At 38.0% G+C, this 22,382-nt stretch overlaps 1 protein-coding gene across 2 annotated transcripts; it reads left to right on the forward strand.

The window, feature by feature from the left end:
- Nucleotides 1-798: 798 nt before the first annotated feature.
- heatr6 (HEAT repeat containing 6) lies at nt 799-21,464 on the forward strand. 2 transcript variants are annotated; one of them, XM_081390220.1, is made up of 20 exons: nt 799-1,143; nt 2,349-2,456; nt 2,536-2,676; nt 2,764-2,879; nt 7,294-7,408; nt 7,769-7,870; nt 8,012-8,155; nt 8,247-8,509; nt 9,236-9,413; nt 9,495-9,701; nt 11,056-11,155; nt 13,835-14,178; nt 14,257-14,379; nt 14,478-14,567; nt 14,658-14,792; nt 14,906-15,028; nt 15,929-16,053; nt 16,138-16,234; nt 17,551-17,755; nt 20,611-21,464. In XM_081390220.1, exons 1-20 carry the CDS (start codon nt 850-852, stop codon nt 21,231-21,233), a joined length of 3,633 nt encoding a protein of 1,210 aa, XP_081246346.1. In that variant the 5' UTR covers nt 799-849; the 3' UTR covers nt 21,234-21,464. The 2 variants fall into 2 exon arrangements, with proteins under 2 accessions (XP_081246346.1, XP_081246347.1); XM_081390221.1 differs by lacking the exons at nt 799-1,143; nt 2,349-2,456; nt 2,536-2,676 and having other exon boundaries at nt 2,798-2,879; nt 7,257-7,408.
- Nucleotides 21,465-22,382: the final 918 nt, after the last annotated feature.

Below are 22,382 nucleotides of genomic sequence, written 5' to 3' on the forward strand. Positions count from 1 at the left end.
CCAAAAAATATATATCTGAAGATATGATTTAATGAAAATGTTTTTTAAACATTTTTTAAAACTGTTTTGCTTTGACAAAATTTGAATATATATTATAGTTTTATATATTTGAATATAATTTTTTTTTTACTTTTTTTTTTTTTTGCTTAGAACATCATAACTGAACAATTAATCAATTAATCTGAGATAATTTTTCCTGCAGTCTATGTCGAAGTCTCAAGATTTTTCAGATATCTTGAATATATAAATGAGAGCTTATTTTACTATCTGTGTCTGTCAAAGATTTTCATTTGTAATTTGAAATTAACTCTGAACACCATGATTTAGCTTTTTCAAGTGTGTTTGGTTTGGGGTAGAGCACTTTTAGATACACTTACACTTTAGAACTGGAGTTGATGCCCAGTTGATACATAAAATAAATGTTTTTATGTTGTGTCTGTACAGTTGCTTTTGAATAGCCTATGGGGGTCAAATTGACCTGCGAATATCACAAACGTAATAGTAATTTTGTTTGTATATGTCAAAAAAAAAAAAAAAAAACACCAGCATGTTGAAACTTTGCATGCATGTTCATGAAGATAAATGCAAAAAATACTCCTTATACTATACATTTTTGCCACACAATGTAGAGCATGCACAAATAAATTTAGTATGACTGACTGGTAAATTACCTAGAGATAATATTAGGTAGCTACCAGCTAGTTAACCAGCATAGATGGTATGGAAAGTTCATAGGAAACGTTTGGAATAAATTGTAAAAGACTTTTCATTTAAAAATGACGATTTCCGATTGACCGCGGAAGTGGTTCATGGTTACCATAGTAAAGCCGCTATTTTGACCCTGTAAAGATGGCCGGTAAGGTAACGTTTTTTGATACGAACTTAAGTTTTCCTTCTAATCGCAACACACAGGGATTTCAGTCCGCCTCGCCCGACACATCAAGGTTTGTCCCTCAGTCAAAGTCTCAGCATGAGCTGGACGGTTCTGCGCAGGCGCAGGATCAGATCAGTCGCTGCTATGAGAAACTCCGCTCTCTGAGACCGTCTGACAGCGCGACTATGAAAACTGAGCTCAATTTACTGTTTGACCAGCTCATCTCAGAAAACTACAGCAGCAGCAACCATGACAGCATTCATCCAGAGGTAGGATCAGACTTATGCTGTTTTTCTTAAAGCTGTCAAGCTCAGACAAGCTCCCAAAACATTGTAAGTCCCCTACATAGACTAACTTACATGTCTGGGCATCGCTTGGATGTCTGCCTGAATCTAATGGCCTAGGATGCTCAGATATGCTGCCTAGGTAGACAGGTTTTGAGACAAAACCTTTGCAAATTATTATTCCAAAATGTATCATAATACAAATAATTACGCAAAACAAGATAGAAACTGTCCCGTTCGAAGAAATGAGCAGACAGTTGTAACTTATATCAAGATAAATAGGCCTATATGCAAATGCATTATTCCTGTGAAGACAAAGCTGAATTTTCAGCATCAATACTCGAGTCTTCAGTGTCACATGATCCTTCTAATAGGATTTAGTGCTCAATTATTAATTCATTTTATTATTTTCAGTGCACAAAATATTTTTTAGGATTCATTGATTAATAGAAAGTTCATTGAACAACATTTTATTTGAGCTTGAACGCTTTTGTAACATTATAAAACTATTTACTGCCACTTTTGATTAACTTAATGGATCCTTGCTGAATAAAAGCGCCCACCCACACACACACACACACACACACATATATATATCATACATACATACATACATATATATATTATATATTATTTACACTACCATTCAAAAGTGGGGTATCACTGTTTCAATAAAAATATGAAACAGCACAACTGTTTTCAACTGTTTTCTTGAGCATCAAATCATCATATTAGAATGATTTCTGAAGGATCATGTGACACTGAAGACTGGAGTAATGATACTGAAAATTCAGCTTTGTCTTCACAGGAATAAAATACATTTTAAAATATATTAAAATACAAAACAGTTCATTTAAATTGTAATAATATTTTTACAGTATTTTTTTTACCAAAGATAAATGCAGTCTTTATGAGCATAAGAGACTTCTTTCAAAAACATTATAAACTATTTTACATTTTTTGACCGGTACATGTATATTTGAATGTGTGTACATATGCGTATTTCCATGCATTAAATAATAGAAGATTTTATAAAATAATAAATATAAAATAATAAATAAATATGTAAAAAAAAAAATAGCTCATTCCTACAATTCCCAATAATCTCAATGAGTCTGTGAGAGGGCATAAATCATTGGTAGTGTTTGTCCAAAATGGCTTTTTAAATGACCACCTGTCATCTTTCACAGGTTGTTTGTGAGATGCTTATGCAAGCAAGCCGTCTGGTTCCTCTCAGCCAAGAGCATCTCTTCATCAAATTGTGCCAATTGATTCATCAGCTTCTAAACCAGCTACAGGTACTTACACTATGACCATATATGGCTTCTTATCAAGAGGCACAATCTTCTGAAAAATATCCTGCTATTCTCCTTCCAGGTAATAGTGGATGAGCACACACTTGATGTGTTGGTGTCGTACTGCTCTCGTGCTCTGCGCACATGCAGCTCATGGACTCACCCGGATGTGCTGCTCGCCCTCTCGTCACTGGTCTATGGCAATGGATCCAAATGTCAACGGGTAGGAGCGACAAATCTGACAACTCGCACTTATTTTTTGTTTATGATGTTAATAATCTAATCATCTTAATTGTGTAATCCTCTCCAGCATCTTCCAGAACTCCTTGGATTGAGTGGTTTTCTGGTGAGCTATGGTGACCCCGTTCAGCCCGACATAGAGCTGCGCCGTTCTGCTGTGCATTGCATAGCTAATCTGTGTCTCAGGTGAGGCATGTCCCGTGTCTTGGGAATGAAATCATGTCATGAATCAAGCCTTATAACTTGCTGCTATTTAATATCCATTTAAAATTTAAAAGTTCAACTAAAGGCTGGAATACACCACACCACTTTTCGACGCAAGCTGCCGAATGTCAAGAGACAGTCTGCCGATTTTGGGCAATCGGAGTCGATAGATTTCATTGAAAAAATGTAATTGCATAACCTTAATTTTTTTAGCTTCAGACTATGGTTCCATCCAGTCGGAGGAGATCAAACGTGTTTGATATTTTCAGCCGATTTAAGAACACATTTTGTTTTCACTATTTTACTTTGGTGACTTTGTAAAACATAAAAAAAATCATAATTATTCCTAAATTCTGACCGGTAGACTTGAAAGTCTGGTAGTATGTGATCCTCAGTCAGCAAGTGTATGATACCCAGTGTTTTTCTTTAACCATTTATGAAGTCGACAAGTGTGCGATGTCTAGTGTTTATAGACTTATTAAACTCCTTTGGGGTTAAGCAAAACGTTACCGGACCAACTCATCGTTTTAATCATACACTCGATTTAATTATATCACATGGAACCGATCCAACCGATATAGATATCATTCCGCAAAGTGATGATGTAACTGACCATTACATGGTAACTTGCATATTACGTACCCCGGTAATATATCATGCTGCGCCGCGTTATCGATTAGGCAGAACAATCCTTCCATCCACCATAGATAATTTTTCAAATTGCTTATCGGATCTGTCTCAGCTGCTGCCTGAACCTAAACAAACAGATGAACTAGACGAACTAACCAGCACTATGAGCACCGTTCTCTCTGGAAAATGGGATATTGTTGCACCTATGAGACTAAAAAAGGTCAGAGAGAAAATTAAAGCACCATGGTACAACAATACTACTCGTGTGCTAAAGAGAGAAACCCGTAATTTAGAGCGTAAATGGAAACAAACTAATTTAGAGGTTTTTAGAATCGCTTGGAAAGACAGTACGTCACGCTATAAAAAGGCCCTAAAAGCGGCCAGGGCTGAGCATCTCCGCAAACTAATAGAAAATAACCAAAACAATCCTAGGTTCTTATTTAACACCGTGGCTAGACTAACAAATAAACAAGCGTCACCTGAACAAAATATTCCGTTACAGTTTAGTAGTAATGATTTCATGAATTTTTTCACTGAGAAAATAGAAAACATCAGATCCACAATTGTAAACGTTCAATCTTCAATCGCGCCTTATAATTCAGCCTCGATTATCACCCCGCAAGAACAATTACAGTGCTTTACAACTATAGAACAAAAAGAGTTAAATAAATGTATCATTTCCTCTAAAACAACAACATGTTTATTAGATCCCATACCAACTAAACTATTGAAAGAAGTGTTACCTATAGTCGAAGAGCCTCTCCTCAATATTATTAACTCGTCTTTATCTTTAGGTCATGTTCCAAGAACATTTAAATTGGCAGTTATAAAACCTCTCATTAAGAAACCACAATTAGACCCAAATAACCTAGCAAATTATAGACCTATTTCAAATCTTCCTTTTATGTCCAAAATATTAGAAAAAGTTGTGTCTGCCCAACTGGGCTCTTTCTTGCAAGAAAATGACACCTATGAAAAGTTTCAGTCTGGGTTCAGGCCGCATCATAGCACTGAAACTGCGCTCGTTAAAATCACAAATGATTTACTCTTAGCTTCTGACCAAGGCTGTATCTCAATACTAGTTTTACTTGATCTTAGTGCTGCGTTCGATACTATAGATCACACAATACTCTTAGATCGGCTACAAAACTATACCGGTGTTCAAGGACAAGCATTAAGCTGGTTCAGATCATACCTATCTGACCGCTACCATTTTGTCTATTTAAACGGAGAAAAATCGATCATAACTCCAGTAAACTATGGAGTGCCGCAAGGATCTGTGTTAGGCCCTCTATTATTCTCAATATATATGCTGCCACTTGGAAATATTATAAGGAAACATGGAATTAGTTTCCATTGTTATGCTGATGACACTCAACTATATATTTCATCACGGCCGGATGAAACGCTAAATTATCCAAATTGACAGAGTGTGTTAAAGATATAAAAGATTGGATGACGCACAATTTTCTTTTATTAAATCCAGATAAGACAGAGGTAATACTTATCGGTTCAAAAAACCGCCCACAAAACCTCTTACAATACAACTTTAACATAGTAGGGTGTCCTGTTACTTTATCCTCTACAGTAAAAGACCTGGGTGTTATATTAGATTGTAACTTGTCTTTTGAAAATCATATTTCATATGTTACAAAAACAGCATTTTTTCACCTTAGAAATATTGCTAAATTACGTAACATGCTATCTGTTTCTGATGCAGAAAAGCTAGTTCATGCATTCATGACCTCGAGACTAGATTACTGTAATGCTTTATTAGCTGGTTGTCCTGCATCCTCAATAAACAAGCTACAGTTAGTCCAAAATGCCGCCGCTAGAGTTCTTACTAGATCAAGAAAGTTTGACCATATAACACCAATTTTATCATCACTACATTGGTTACCTATAAAGTTCCGTATTAATTACAAGGTATTGCTACTGACTTATAAAGCCCTAAACGGCTTAGCTCCAGTTTATTTAACGGATCTTCTATCGCCTTATAATCCATCGCGCTCTTTAAGATCACTAAATTCGAGGCTTCTGGTCATACCTAGGATATCCAGATCCACCAAAGGAGGGAGAGCATTTTCACATTTAGCACCAAAACTCTGGAATAGCCTTCCTGATACTGTTCGTTGCTCAGATTCGCTCTCCCAGTTTAAAACTAGATTAAAGACGCATCTCTTCAGCCAGGCATTCATATAATATTTTAATCTTACAGTCAAATCCGGTCTCTACTTCATAAACGCCAGAGGAGAACTGGCCCCCGACTGAGCCTGGGTTCTCCCAAGGTTTTTTTTTCTCCATTAGGTCACCTAATGGAGTTTTTCGGTTCCTTGCCACTGTTGCCTTTGGCTTGCTCAGTTGGGGATGCTTAAATTGATTAATCGATTCACCAGTGCTATTGATCTGCATTACCAAACGTGGATGTTTTACACCAGAAACAAACACTGATGTACTATTTTATTTAATACTGTGAAGCTGCTTTGATACAATCTGTATTGTGAAAAGCGCTATATAAATAAAGTTGACTTGACTTGACTTGACTAGTGTTTTAAAATCTGTTCAAGTTTTAGTTGTGTAGTTTATTCCAGCCTTAAGTTATAAAAGTATTGTGTTCCTATTGGTATTTGTTTCATATTAGTATTTGACTTGTGTTCCTACATACACCCTAACAAGCACAACATATGCACTGTCTTTAACCTTACATTGGTAAGAAAATGTAAATGATTACTAATGAATTACAATACACTATTTGGGTTATTGGAAGAGTCAACAGTGTAATTATAGATGTAATTACAGAAATTAATTATAGCTGTAATTAATTACTTGCAGTTATTTTTCAAATGTAAGTAGTACACTGTATCAAATGATTAATTTAAATGTTAATACATTTGGGACAAGTGACTATTTTATTTAAATAAAAATAACTTTTTTTACATTTAAATATTAATGATGATAAATGGATATTCGTTTTTTTAGATTTGCTTTTCATAATATTACATTTAACAGTGTTTAATACTGTATTTAATATGTATTATGTATTATACTGTTTTTAAAAGTGAACTTTGAGTGTTAGATGATGGCAGTCTCAATGTAAAAATAGATTAAATGAGCATGCGCAATTAAATATTAAGTATCAGCTGATATCAATCAAAATAAATAAAAAATCAGCTCAAATATCAGCTGATTACTGATATGGAACCAATATATCATGCATCCGGTCATTTCAGTTTTTTCAACAATATGTTGTTATTGACTATTAATACAATTCTAAAAAGCAGAGAGACTCGTCTGCAGAGTTAAAGGAATAGTTCACCCAAAAATGAGAATTCTATCATCATTTACTCAGGTTGTCCCAAACTTGTATGTTTTTCTTTCTTTTGCTGAACACAAAAAAAATATATATTTTGAAGAATGTCTGTAACCAAACTGCTGACGGTAGCCATTGACTTCCACAGTATTTTGGTAACACTTTAAAATAACACGAACATGAACTAAAAATTAACAATACTTCTACGGCATGTTTTAATCTTAGTTAATTTTAAAGGTTGTATTTGTTAACATTAGTTAATGCACCGTGAACTAACATGAACAAACAATGAGCGGCTGCATTTGTTTTAACTAACATTAACAAAGATTAATAAATAATGTAACAAATGTATTGCTCATTGTTAGTTTTAATACATTAACTATCGTTATTAAAGTCATAATCGTTCTTTGTGTGAACAGGCCTTTACAGTGAAATGTCGATTTGGTTGTGTGCTAGTGTTCCCGGTCAGCCGTATTTAGAGGAGCCCTATAAAGGTGTGTGCTATGGAATCCTCCTGCGGACACTGCAGTCTCCCAAACCACCTGATGTGGAGGACATTGTCTTCTGTTCAGTCAGTACTGCATGTTTTCTGACGCTGCTAGAACTCAAGGTGCGGTCACATTAGCCAAAGTAGACAAAGTCCAGTTTCTATTGTCAATAGTGTAACAGTGTGTTAAGCAAAACTCACACTGTCACTTTCAAACCAAGTAACTTTCTGCTGGTCGATGTGGCAAATTCATGGCAGCTTGAATGTGTGTGAAATCTGCGTGCGGAAATTTTTCGCCCTCACGCATGGATTCCTATTGAAATGAATGGATTTTCTCTGCAAAATTGTAAATGTGACCACACCTTCACTCAAGCCACTTTGGTTGCTTAGACAAACTGTTGGTTATTTGTGTACTATAAAAGTTTCCCATTGCTTCTGTTTCAGTTATTGCAGAGTGCTCTGAAGGGAATGCAGTATTTTCTCAATGGTGGAAAATGGAAAGCCGTTCCAAACCAGGATCTGGGCACCTTATTGGCTGTGCTCAAAGTATGCATTGTGTAGCTCTATCCATGTTTTAAAGGTGTAGATTTACAGATTGGAAATACAGTTCAAAAGGGAGCTGAGTTGATAAGTGCAGGGAAGCTAATTGTATCATCGCTGATAATTGTCTCATTGTGTCCTTGGCAGAGATTCATGTTCTACGGGCTGCCAGGAGTAAGTGTGGAAATGCCACAGGTGTTGTACCCCGCTCCTCTCCCTCAGTACGAGACTGTTTCCGCTGCAAAACCTGAACCCTCACAAGACTCTGCTGTGCAGAAAAAAAACGCAGGGGTAGGTGGCAAGAACATTCGGGTCGTGTACGTGTGTCAGACTGTAACTGTATGATCTACCATAAGAGAAAAACTCTAAAATTCTACTTTAGTCCCAACAGAACAAGAAGCGTAAGTCTCGTGGGAAAGGGAAGAAAGCTGGAGCCGAGGGAAAGAGAGATGCTGATGAAGAAGAGGGTGATGAAGTTAAATCTGCGGGAGGTGGAGGAGATCAGAGCGCTTGGTCTCTCGGCTCTCAGTCCTCGAGTGTTACTTCAGCGTCAGGAGTGACTCCGCAGCTCTACCCTTCCTGGAAGAAAGGGAGCTCTGACTCTGAATTCTCCGACCCTGAGGGAGGAATGCAGTCCAAACTCAGGTACGACTCTCGGACCACTAATGCCAGGAAACTGTACTTACATTATTAGGTCAAATAATACATTCACAGGTGGGAAATGACCTAGAAAAAGACACAGAAATGTGTCAGTTCTTCTTTTTTTTACATGCGTTATGAAGAGAGTTTTTTTAAGACTAATACTGATTATGTGTACGTGATTTAGTGTCCAGTAACAGATATGCAGATTTTTCTTGTTTAATTTTGTATGTATGTATTTATAATTATTAATTTAAAATAGACAATTTAATTAAATAACAATGCATAAGCTTTTAATCAATGTTTAATCATTTATAATTCACATTAGTTATCATATTACATTATTATTACTATTAATTATGGTTGTTATTATATGAACTTTTTAATTGTTCATTAACTGATACTGTATTTCTGCTCGGACACAACTGTAATAGTAATTGAAAAACTAAATAGTACTTACAACAATCAAAATCTATGCATTATGAATATTTTTTATGATTATGCAATTGTATATTGTATATTTTATCATTATTAATTAAAATAGGCCATTTAATAACAATAAATAACAATTGAATCATTCATAGTAATTGTAATCAATATTATATTTATTATTGTTGTTATTATAAATAATTACTTTTTTGCATGTCTTATACTGTTTCTTCTCTTACACAACCCTTTTTGACATGGATGTGAATGTGTACGTGTTTATGTTGGTCACTCTCTCTCGTCTAGGTTGTATCAAGCACGTGTGCGGCAGAGTGCGCTTCAGTGCTTCCTGGCTGTGGTCAAATGTGTCGAGAAACGAATCCTCTATGGCTACTGGTCTTCCTTTGTTCCAGATGCTCCTGGGATTGGAGGCCCTCCTCCTCTTACCCTCCTGACCATAGCCCTAAAGGACCCCTCCCCAAAGGTAAAACGCTAGTCAACTGTTGCCCATTTAGTTTCTGACATCAGCCATATTTGGCTCTTGACGTACTCCATTTGCTCCTAGGTGCGAGCAGGCTCTCTGCAGGTTCTGTCTGCTCTTCTGGAAGGTTCTCGACAGTTCCTCTCCGCCGCTGAAGACACCAGTGCGCCGCGCCAGGCCTTCACTCCTTTCTCGGCCACATTAGCAGCCAGTGTCAGAGAGCTGCACCGCGGCTTGCTGCTAGCGCTCGTAGCGGAGTCCTCCTGTCAGACCCTCACACAGGTCTTAAAGGTAACAGAACACACGCTCATGCCAGTGTTGTTAACTACAAATAAAATGATTAACCCTGTACAGCCTGACATAAGAAATAACAGTTTGGAAATGTAACAGTTTACTTAAACTTGGAGAAAAAAATGGTTTTGTAAGGCTCTTATAATATGATATAGGAAAATATGGAGCTTATACTCGAGGAGGAAAGAAATACCTCAGTATTTTTCAGAGGCTCAAGCTGAGCAAAAATATGTTTGTTGATATTTATTCAGCCAAAATGTAAGATCTTTACAACAGTATAGCAGATTACTTGCATAAAATGCATGTAAATATCAGTTGTCACTCTATATCTTCCCAATATTATGTTTAATAAGATGATATTTAAATGCTTAGTTTTATGATCAAAGCTCTGTAGTTTTTTTTTGTTGGGGGCAAGGCATATAATGCAGTGCAATGCAAAATAATAATAATGATTGAGAGATGTACAAATAAACGTTCCTCAAAAGCCTGATATATCATATTTGAAACTCACATTTTAACATGATTTTTTTTTTTTTTTTTTTTTTTTTTTTGATGTATGGATAATCAAGCAAACCTAATTTGGTTTAGTCCAGTAAATGTTCACATTCAAAATTGATTCTTACATTTCCTTACAAAATCAGAAAAGAAGATGGACAGTTTTAAAATGACACTAAAAGGTCTTTTAGTTGCTAAAAAATGTATAAACTATCAATCAGGCGACAGAAGGCATGTAGTAGATTATGTACTACAGGATTTTCAGCAAAGGTTTGATTGTTAAAAATGGCCTTAGAAATGTGAGTATCAAATTATACAGTAGACTTTATAGGGTTTAAAATCACTTTCAATAATTGAAAGTATATTAAATATTAATATATGAAAATAAAAAATATGAAATGAAAAACTTAAATATGAAATTATTAAAGCTAAAATTGAAATAAAAATAAATCTATATAGAAATATGAAGAAAAAAAACTATTAAAAATGACAAAAGGACATTACAAAAATTACAAAAAAATTAACTAAAACTAAAAAAAAAATACAAATATTAATATTAACAAATAATAATATAAAATACAGACCGTATACAGTGCCCCCGGAACGATGCTTGTCCTGAAAACTTCAGCCATTTTGCAATTACCAATTGCTCCCATATTCATTTGACACAGATCAACTACACCTGTGGTTACTCTGCTAAAACATCACAACTATATCATTACTATGAACATGATCCATACAAAAATATTCCATTGGAGGAATATAAGGTGGTTTGGTCAGCATTTGCTGTTTTTCCAGGACATGCAAGAGTTTTTCCCCACAAAGAGTCTGTGAACAGGGTTTGTGTTTTGTCTTCCAGTGCCTTGCACACCTGGTGTCCAACGTGCCCTATAACCGTCTCAGGCCGGGCCTGCTGAGCCCACTGTGGAAACAGATCCGTCCATATATACGCCACAGAGGTACTGTCACAAGACGCTGCAGTTGTACTATTAAAGGCTTAGTTCATCCAGATTTTCAGACTAGTCTTGATTTTGTTTTTTGGGCTGTACTAGAATAATTTTTCATGCTTGATTGTTCATAAAAATGCATTATTTTTCACATATTTTATATTATTACGGCTCCTCTCTCCCCAGTCTGGTTGATTGCCGTTTTCGATGAAGCCAAAATACAAAATCTTCTGTGATTGGTTAGCTTTTTAAGCGCATGTTCGGGAAATGTCACAGCCCTTCATAACCGCAAGCTCTACTCAGATGTAAATATTAACGATGGCGTCAATTTCAAACCATTTCGAGCCCGATTCAGACCCTTACAATGTTAACGAACAAGAGGATTGTGCTGAACAGATTTTAAGCACAGACTTTGCAAGCACGGATTTCACAGGATGTTTCGGAGTGGAATTTTTATTTTTATTTTTATTTTTTTTTTAGATACGAATACGATGTTATCCACCATTTAAACCTATTTGTCGGAAAACTATAATAATACAAACAGTAATCGATCACAAAATCATGGATAATTTTCCTAAGGGCCAGTGAACAGTCTTACAAAAGCTAAAGTAAACACTACATCAATACTGTAATGTTTAGTTAGCAGGCTATCGGAGACAAAGCTTAGATTTTTGTTTACATCTATCTTAGCAACTACATAAAGCTTATAATTGGAACTGTTAAAAGAAAACACAACTACAAATAATAAGACATACAAGTTGTGATCCATAAACAACAGATTGTCCTGACAAAATGTGAATGGCTCCGTCTGTCAGGAGAAGCTTTTGTGTGTATAGCCTGCATTATACTCTCCTCTGAAAGCTGCTCTCCATAAAATGTGCCGCGCACAGACAAACGTTGAGGTTATATAATATTCAGGAACAGTGTTAAAAATAAATGTTAACCTCTCTAAGTTTGTCAGCCTTAGGACAAACTTTTTACGGCGACAACAGCTATTCGTCTTCTCTAAAACAGCCCACCATGGCCTCACCCCCTTTGTTGCGTGTTCCCAGGAGCAGGGTTTATGTCAATTTTAGCTTTCGTGATGTCACCAATCCGAGAAGAAGCTCGTGGTAGTCTTTAAAAAGCGATTTCTGTAATGCCTGGCTCACACTACAGGAGTTTTAAAATCCTAACCGATTTTGAAATCTGGTTGAAGCACACACTTAAGGAGAATCTTTGCAGATTTTCTTCCCCCAAATCTGAAACATGCTCACACTACAAGGTTTGAAAATCGCGGTGCACCACACACTACAAAATGTTATTAAGATTATCGTGCCAGAGGAAGCGTCTCACGTGATCTCACGCAGCAGATCTGAAGTGTAAAAACATGGAAACATATGGGATATGCATTGCCATGAGACACACACGCATGCACGCACATACACACGCACAGAGACTTTGAACCTACCGGTACTTTGAGTTAAGAGCTTAGATCGGGCCCAAAAAAATCAAGCCCGACCCCTACCCGAGCCCATGCACGTTGCGTCCGAGCCCGGCCCGGCCCGACACAACACAACACAACACAACACATTAAACACATAACTGTAATTATGAGCCCGAGCCCGATTTAAACCCGACCATTTTTTTTAATATGTGGGCCAGGGGCGGTGCGAGATATTTTTTTAACGAGAGGGTGCTAGAGAGCATATAAATACTATTGCAAAAATTGTCCACTTAATATTTAATATTCAATCATTTTAATTGTCACAATTAAAGTAGCCTATTCGTTTTATTAAATTGACCAAGCACAACATTCAGCATTCAATCAAATATTAATTAAAGATTTATTATTATTAGGCTAATAATGTTAACATAATATACTATCGTTATTTCGGCATAATATGTGTGCGTGCAACAAGCTAGATGTGCATTTTTAAATCCGGTGATGCGTGCATTGATTTTGAAATCCACGCGCTTTTTAACGCGCTTTTTAGTTTCGGTTTCATTACTGAACATGTAACGTTTGTGCCTGCTGACCACAGCGTAATACTTATTTATTTAGCAATAAATAAATGGAGATAAAAACGCATATCGAGTTGAGTCATTTAAAATTATCTCAAGGGAAATTCCTTCAGCACGACAGCCCTGCTGTCTTTTTGACAGCACTGACGTAATCACAATCTTGCTCATCCCGATAAATATCAAACATGTTTGATATGATCGGGGCGAGCCCGATTTGTGTGAGAGCAGATCGGGAGGGGCAAGATTCGATCTGTGAACGCCTCACATTACCAGATAATCTGCGCCGAACATCGGAACCGATCGAGGTCCTCGACAAGATTTTTTCTCAGATTCTCGGGAGGGGTAAATCGGGCATAAATCGGCCTAAAACTCCTGTAGTGTGAGCCAGGCATAAAAGCAAATATCTCCCTTTGCATTGAACTTTGAGCCTTGTAACTTTGCAGATGTTGTTTATGCTAAAACCGCAACATTACACACTAACTAAAGTTAAAAAAGTGAAATCATAATCAAGGACCCCTTTAACCAAAGTCTTATTGGTTTGGAACGACATGAGGGTGAGTAAAATGACAAAATTTTAATTTACGGGTGAACTAACCCTTTAAAACTGTCCAGATTTTCAGTGCTTGCCCTGATAATTGCTAAAAATCCAGCCAGTTCAAACCTTCCCGTCTCTTCCTCCCATGTCAGATGTGAATGTCCGCGTGTCCTGTCTCACCCTCTTCGGTGCATTGGTCTCAACACAAGCCCCCCTCCCTGAGATCCAGCTCCTCCTCCAGCAGCCCGGATCCACATCGGCCCTCAACACCCCCGGCGTCAGGACCCCGCAGGAGCTCTCTCACAACTGGAGACGTCCCGGTACCTCGTCTCCTGGAGGAGGGGTCGAGGGGGGTCCGGAGGGGCCGTGCTGGCTGTTACAGCTGTGCGTGAGTCTGGTCACGCAGCCTCGTGAGGAACCGTACTCTGATAGTGACGCGGGGGGGTCTAGCGGAGCATCGCTGGAACCTTCACCTGTTCGACTTGAAGCCCTGCAGGTGAGTGGTCCGTTCGTGAAGAGCATTTGTGCTTCTTGAAATTTTCACCTTTGATTGTTCGCCTGTGGTTTATTTCAGGTTTTGGCTCATCTGGTTAAGGGTTACTTCTCATTGGCTCAGACGTCTCTGTTGGAATTGGGGCAACTCAGTGCCCGCTGTCTCGCTGAGCAAGAGCCATCCGTGCAACTTCATGGCGCTAAAGTACCAGATCTTTGTCTTTGTCATTTCCTGTTTCATAACTGGTGCTTGCTAAGGGAAACATTGCTATTAATATTATTATTATCTGTTCCTTTCCCAAGCTTCTGGAAGAACTGGGAACAGGCATTATCCAGCAGTACAGAGCTGATACCAACACTCCACAAAGTGCTAAACTTGTGCCCGTATGCCAGGTAGTTAATGATTTAATTCTTTTAAACAGTGTATGTGACGTGGTAGAAAACAAAACTGAATTCAAAGATCATTATCTTGATGATTTGCAGGTGGTTCAGTTCTGGTCGGAAGTCTTGAGTGGTCCACTGATCAGTGCCTTACAGAACGAGCAGCATCCCACCCTGCAAACCAGTGCGTGTGACACCATCTCCTCCATCTTGCCACAGGCTTTCAGCCAGCTGCCCGTGAGTGTGTTTGACCTCTTGAGTTTCCAGGTGTTCAGGAAGTCGTTCGATGGAACGTGGAGTTGAGTTATAAAATGTGTTTGTGATATATTTGCGCATATGAATACCTGCAGGATAAGACACAAGTGCTGTGTATCACGTTACTGCTGGGACTGACGTACAGCGAGAACTCTCTGGTGAAGTCGGCAGCGGTGAGAGCTCTAGGTGTCTACATCCTCTTTCCCTGCCTGAGAGAGGTACAGGATCAGCCTACTCATATAATCAGAGCTTCACTTCTAATTTTTTTTAAACTTTTTTTTAATTTTTAATAATATTTGTATTTTTTATAACTCATTCACCCTCATCCTTCCCTCGGGTCACTCCAAGACCTTAGGTCTTTAGTCGCACTTGAACCACGAATACACAAAAACAAAAAGAAATGAATGGATTCGAGGAGTTTTGTGGTTGAAATTTAAAAAAGTAACCAATCCTTCCCTCACGGGTCAATTTGACCCCCTTAGGAATGAATGTAATGGGAGGAATGCTTCAGTACACAATTAAAACAAAAAAATGCTAAAACTTAAACAATAAATGATTTTATAATGTCTACATGTGTATCTGAATGCATACTGAAGTGAAACTGAATTTAGGACCCAGCGGAAGAGCTCATTTGCTCCAAATACATTTATAAGGCCATCTAGTGGCAAGAGTCATGAAATATCATGTTATATTATTTTTTTTCCACAAGAGGTCAGCAAAGACACCCAATGTAAGATATTTTGAGCTGAATTAAAAGGGTTGTGCATGAAATTGAGTTATTTTGAATTTAAGTTGAAGTAATGTGAGGAATGTGCTTAAATGAGGAACTATTTATTTATTATTTATTGATCAAATCTAGTAATGTAACGGTAAATAAAATAAAAAACAATAAAAAATTAAGTATAATTTAAGGGCTTCGGGTAATTTTGAGCGGCGAGGGAAAGATGTGTTACAAAGTGCGAGGGAAAGATGTGTTACAAAGTGCGAGGGAAGGATGAGGGCTAAATGTATACATTTACAAGTTTAACTATAAGTAAATCCACCTTCATCCAACTAAAAAAATAGTGGGCATCTCAAAAGGATGATTGATTTAACTTTTATTCTTTTGACGACCACAGGATGTGATGTTTGTGGCAGACACGGCTAATGCCATCCTCACCGCTCTGGATGACCGCTCACCTAACGTCCGTGCGAAGGCGGCCTGGTCTCTCGGCAACCTCACCGACACGCTCATTGTCAACATGTGAGAGCGGTCACGTCTGTGTGTATGTGTTTGCTCTATAAACCTCGCAGACTGATGGTTTTCCTTTGCTCATCTGTTGTTCAGGCAGTCGGTGGGGCTGGAGTTTCAGGAGGAGTTCTCTGATATGCTGCTGCTGAACATGTTGAGATCTGCCACTAAAGCTTCAGGAGATAAAGACAGGGTGGGTACTTGTTTTCAATTTTTTATTAGTGATGCCAAAAAGTCTTTTACATGTACTTTGTTTAACTTTCTACAAGTATCAAGGCTGAATGCATTTTGTAACTATGCAAAATGATTCAAACATTTTAGATTTTGGGACTAGGACTGCCTGATATATACTGGTTTTAGAGAGAGTGAGACATTTGTTAAAATAAAATGTTTTATTTGGGCAGATAATATCCCCCAAAAAAAACCTCAAATTATATATATAGCTGCTCAAGAAGAATTTCTTATTATTATCACAGTTGTTGTTGTTTTTTGTCTGGATTCTTTGATGAAGAGAAAGATCAAAAGATCAGCATTTATATGAAATATTCAATCTTTTGTGACATTATAAATGTCTTTACTGTCACTTTTGACCAATTTAATGCATCCTTGCTGAGTACAAGAATTAATTTCTTTCAACAACAAAAACTAATTCTTACCCAAACTTTTCTCCAGTAATGCATATTTACATATAGCTTAAGCAGCTTGGCTATTGTTGTTACTTTTACTGTCGAAAACTTTCAGAAGAGTAGGTTGACTGCAGTTAAACTACTTTAAATTATGTGTAGCTTTTAGCTTTCCATTTCAAAGTGTTTTTTATTGTCATTATTTTATCAGTTGATATTGGATATGTATTGTTCGATTTTATTGACATTTAACTGGACATTTACCTAATTTAACCCATTAAAGACCACATTTTCTTCACCTTTTCAGAGTGCTTGCTCTGTTATAACACTGTCCCCTTAAGAGTTGCTTGTAAATATAAATCTGTGCATTCATGCATAAAGATTAGTTTAAAGGAATAGTTTACTTAAAACTGCAAATTCTGTCATCATTTACTCACCCTCAAGTTGTTTCCAACCTGTATGAATTTCTTTCTTCTGCTGAACACAAAAGAAGATATTTTGAAGAATGTCTACTATGGAAGTCAGCTGTTTGGTTACAGACATTCTTCAAAATATCGTCCTTTGTGTTCAGCAGAAGAAAGAAATTCATACAGGTCTGAAACAACATGAGGGTGAGTAAATGATTTAAGTGAACTATTCCTTTAAATTCATCACTTGAAAGAACTTTACTAATTACTTCTGTAATTGAAACACATTTCAGTCCTTAATTACTATTCTAATGCTCATTTATCGATCTATGGTGTTATCAGCCATAACAGTTACTTATCAGCTTATCAGTTACATTTTGAATATTGCTGCATCCTCATTAGGGGCAGAAACAAAAGCCATCTTTTCATAATGTACTGTAGAATGAACTCCTGGAAGATAAGAGTTTCCTGTGCCGCAGGTAAAGAGCAATGCTGTCCGTGCGCTGGGGAATCTGCTTCACTTCCTGCAGCCGGTGCACCTGGGAAAGCCTGTGTTTGAGCAGCCCCTGCAGGAGGCCATGACGGCACTGATCGAGACGGTTAGAGGAGATGCTACCATGAAAGTGCGCTGGAACGCCTGCTACGCACTGGGCAATACCTTCAGAAATCGCAGCCTCCCTCTAGGTGAGTAAACACACCAAATTCAAACAAATTCTTGAAAGGAAAGCATTTAGTTAACTCCTTCACTGCTTATTAATATTTGTAAAACTTTTGTCCACCCAGTCAAATGATTTTTTTCCCCGCTGAAAACAAAATAATTGTGAATTAATAACACATAATAAGGTTTTTGCCTTGAAAAATATACAAAAACATGTTTTTTTGAAAATAATGATTAAGATGTGTACTGTCACATGTTTTCAAAGTGTAAGGAAATTATGGTATTACTTTTTACTTGGTTATATCACATGATATTGAATTAGTTTATTAGTAAAAACTTTTTTTGAAAATGATATAAAATTGTTTTTAAACATTTTAATAAAAAAGTACTTTTTTATTATGGCCACTTAAGCCCAAAGTATACTATTTTTACCAAACGAATTAGAGCTGCAAAATTAATCGTTAAACGATCACAATCTCTATTCAAACACCCACCTGATCATATTCATAAATGACAGCGATTCTGCTATGTCCATTAAACATTAAGCGGAACATTCAGATCTGTGTTCATGCTGCCGCTGATCCAGAGAGAGCATTTGTCATGTGTAGTTATGGCTGTTTCTGAAACAGGTTCACAAAAAGTCTTTTCAACCTCACAGTAAAATTATTTCTGTGTTACAATAATGAAAATTATTACAGAAGTACTGTTTATAAAAGTTTATAGTTCGGATTGAAACAGTAGCGATCAAATTAGAGCGAATCACCTTTTGAAAGTAACTTGACGCATTAAATAAAGATTGTATCAATGACATAGTTACACCAGTAGGTGGCTACAATTGACTTTTTAAACAAAAAAATTGTGATTCTCAATTTATCCAGAATCGCGCAACTGTAGTAAGCGCACAGTGTGTGTGGCGTAAATTTTGTCCAAAGCATAGTATGTGCGCATTGTTCACCAATTTTCTAACCGTGCAAACTCTTCTGCATACTCTTTCGCTTAGCTCACACGTGCAATAATTAGTTGGTCCACAAGGTGGCACCCCTGACCCGGGCCCATTGTTTCATGGTTAAAAAATCAATTGAGAGAAAAAAAAAAACTACTGGAGACTGCAGCAACAGTAGACGCCTGAGTTGAGCACCCTCTAGTTTAAACTAGGACAATTTTTATCATTCATAATTAATAATTTAGAAACTGGGAAAAACTGAGATGAAACTTTCTAGTGTGCCCTTTCAAGTGAAGTAAACTTATAAAGGTTTTGCATTCAACTGTTCTTGTATGCTAAGTGTTTGCGTGAAAACTGAAGTATACTTTGGGCTTTATTTGTCAATCACCATCTAGAGATCAGAATATCATAGAGGATTAGGGGTGGGTTCATTTAGCCAAGTAAGTAACCACATGACATTGAGCTAATGCTTCATTCATGCCATGTCATAATTACCGTAATTACGAGATGACAACGTGTGATTTTCTACACAGAACCGTTGTAACACATTCTCACTCCCAACTCGTCACATATTGACGGTTGGTCAGGACCTCTCTGCATCCTTAATGTACAGGGAACCCCTTTAGTGTCATTTTTCGATGTGCAGGGTACTCCATTGCTTTCAATGAGAAACCTGGTTTCTGGGTATGGTCATAGAAAACAATGTGTTCGAATTTTAAGGAAGTGGCGCGGCGCAGCTTCTCTCTCAGTGTGCGACCCTTTTTACACATTGTTTTGCTAATGTTTGAGGCTCCTTTTAGGGAACATAATTTACGAATCACAACCTGAACCCACCAAATTGGCAAGTGTGATGATATGCGTTACCCGCCACTGTGGACTTTCGACCGCATTCGGCATGTTGGCGGGTGTTCATTTCAAACCATGGCTGAAAATGATCCCGTTCCATGAACGCACGCAGTTATATCTAATTCAAAAGATACACCCGGCTCTTTAGCATGATGTAATTGGTCACGAGACACACAAGAGCCAATGCCATTTCACAATCAAAGTTTCTTCGAGCGGCAACTTTTTAATGTGTGTACAGGATCTACGGCGGATGGACACGGTGACCACTTTTGAGTCTGTTCTTCACACAAATCAGTTGTTTTGGCCTCAGAACACTTTGTACTTTTTAGCCCCTTTCGCACTGGGTAGTCTAGGAACTTAGTTATAGGAACTAGCCACCAGAGTGGTTCCCTGATAACTAAATGTTTCATTTTCCTGGTTGCATTCCCACTTCCAGTAGGAACTCTGAAGTGATGTAAGCTGCACTTGTTGTGACTTTTATTTTGATGGAGCAGCAGACTTTTATTTTGACGGCACTGAGAACGCCAGAGCCTGAGCACACAGTACTCGCATTCTCCATGTTCATTGGTTTACTATCTGTCTAACATTCCTGTCTAATACGTTATTAGACAGAACTGTTATAAAAAGTAGACAGTAAATGAAAAAGTATTAGCGTTTGCCTGGTCAATATAGGCTATAATCTGTGTGTGTACACAGCTTTTTTTTTTACAAATGGCAGGTGCCGGTGTTTCCTATGCGTTTATCCAATCAGCGTACACTAACGTCACTGGTAGTTCTTATTGTTCTGGGTTAGACCCTACTCTGAAGTAGGTGCCAATTAAGTTCCCCAAAAACCGTTCCTAGTATTAAAATCATTCCTAGTTCCTGCAGTGCGAAAATGCCAAAAAGCGGGTACTTCCACCAATAGTTCTAGGAACTATCCCCCTTATTTGACGAGTTGGTAGTTAGAATGTTTTGGCTTTTCAGTGGTCACGTGGTACAAGTAAAAAGTGTTCACATCCTTGTAAAACTTGCGATTACAAGAAGTCAGAATAATTACAGTAATTCTGACATGTTGTGAACGCACCTTAACACACACCACTTCCCTCGCAGGTTCTGCTATCTGGTCTAAGGAAGCTTACTCTGCCCTGTCCTACGTCGTCACTTCCTGCAAGAACTTCAAAGTCCGCATCAAATCCGCCGCTGCACTTTCTGTTCCCTCAACGCGAGATTGCTACGGTGATGTTCACCAGTTTGCCGAGGTGTGGCAAGCTTTGGCTCAGGCCCTGGAACACAGTGAAGATACGGAAGACTTCCTTGAGTATCGATACTGTGCTAGCTTACGCTCGCAGCTCTGCCGTGCTCTCCTGCACCTCCTGTCCTTATGCCAGCCTGAGGACCTTCCAGCGCTGAGGTCATCACTGAGTGACCAATCCAGGCCAGTTCTACAGGACCTCCTGGTTCGTTACCTTGGTGATAAGGACGTGGCTTTGGTTGCCGGAGTTGACGGTCCTGCAGGGGAGGAGGCGGTGGATCACGCTGCGCCTGAGGATGGGTTGATGGTGCTCAACGAGACACTGACCAGGCTGAAGGGACCGCTAGAGGAGACCGTGTTGGACCGCAGTGAGGATCTGAAGACTGTGCTGAGTTTCCTTGAGGATGTAGTGAGGAACTGTGAGGAGATTAAAGAATCGGACTGCAACGATTCCTCCCTTCAGCTCAGCAAATCACCATAGTGAAAGTAAAAATGCACCGATGAAGCCATACGGATTGACTGTCTGACGTTATAACCACCTTTATATTTTATTCAAAATGTATATTTTAAAATATATTATCAAAGTATCATAAACAAATTCCTGTTGAGTCTCAAGTTACACTATAAAACTAAATTCACTTGAACGATTTGACGCAAATAAAAACACGCTTGCAGTATATGAGTGAACAAATAAAACAGGTTTTGTAAACTCAAATGTTCCTTTTTTCAAGTTCCCAGTTAAAACTTGATATGAATGTTAATTTCAGAAGGAGATCATCGTTCTGAATCAAGATGGTGAGCGTGTCTGCACAGAAAAGGAAGTGATTAAAAATTGCTTTCGTGTGCGTGTTTGTTTCGCATTATACAGTGTTCTTTTAAATACACTGTATATTGGACTAATGCAGATATTCAGTTAGCAAAATACTATGCATGCATATTAGCCTGGCAAGCCAGACCTACATCAGATGTTGGGTCTGGCAACTCACCATAGACACGGCTTAATTTGAGGGGCGGGATAAACGGCTGTCTTTCAAATTCCCTCTGCACGCAATAGGACAGCGCTTCAACCAACCAGAGCGTTTTCCCAACAGCGGAGCTAACGTTAGTTGATAGGTTCAACTTTTGAATCTGGCCGGCAAAACTACGAACACATCTTCCTTTTTTAAGAATGACTTAAGTGCCGTTCTTTGCTCTTTTCTCAAAGAAAAACGTAACTCCAAGTCCTCCAGAGTCGCGGCCAAAGCCGATTCGAAAGACTGTTCGCCAGCAGCCGCCGCCATTCTTTGTTTTCAAGTAGCAGGGAACCGTCACAACTCTGTCGTCATTATGTTAAGCCCGTCCCGCCTACTCTATACACGATGTGATTGGCCTGACCAAATTTTGGTTTTTGCAGCTCGAAAGTCAATGGAGAGTTGCTAGACTGCCCTGGCTGCAAAATATATTTTGCTGCCACTAGGGTGCGTCTAGATTTCTAGGCTACATGCATATAGCATTTAAGAAACATTTCAGACATTTTTTTATTTGCACAAATCCCATTGTAGCAATTTTGCAACGCTTTGCTTTGCAGCTTGGACATCTCATGGTTACAACCTCTAAAAGTAGTGCTCAACATTTTCTTTCAAAGCAATTT

This window comes from Scardinius erythrophthalmus (genome assembly GCF_964197995.2).
Source record: "Scardinius erythrophthalmus genome assembly, chromosome: 17".
Taxonomy (NCBI): domain Eukaryota; kingdom Metazoa; phylum Chordata; class Actinopteri; order Cypriniformes; family Leuciscidae; genus Scardinius; species Scardinius erythrophthalmus.

What these genes read in the sequence shown, in the direction of transcription:
- heatr6 (XM_081390220.1), top strand. Translation starts at nt 850, where the DNA reads ATGGCCGGTAAGGTAACGTTTTTTGATACGAACTTAAGTTTTCCTTCT. An exon ending in ATAGCTAATCTGTGTCTCAG is followed by an intron (nt 2,880 to 7,293) that starts GTGAGGCATGTC and finishes GTTGTGTGCTAG; the next exon opens with TGTTCCCGGTCAGCCGTATT. An exon ending in AACTTGTGCCCGTATGCCAG is followed by an intron (nt 14,568 to 14,657) that starts GTAGTTAATGAT and finishes GATGATTTGCAG; the next exon opens with GTGGTTCAGTTCTGGTCGGA.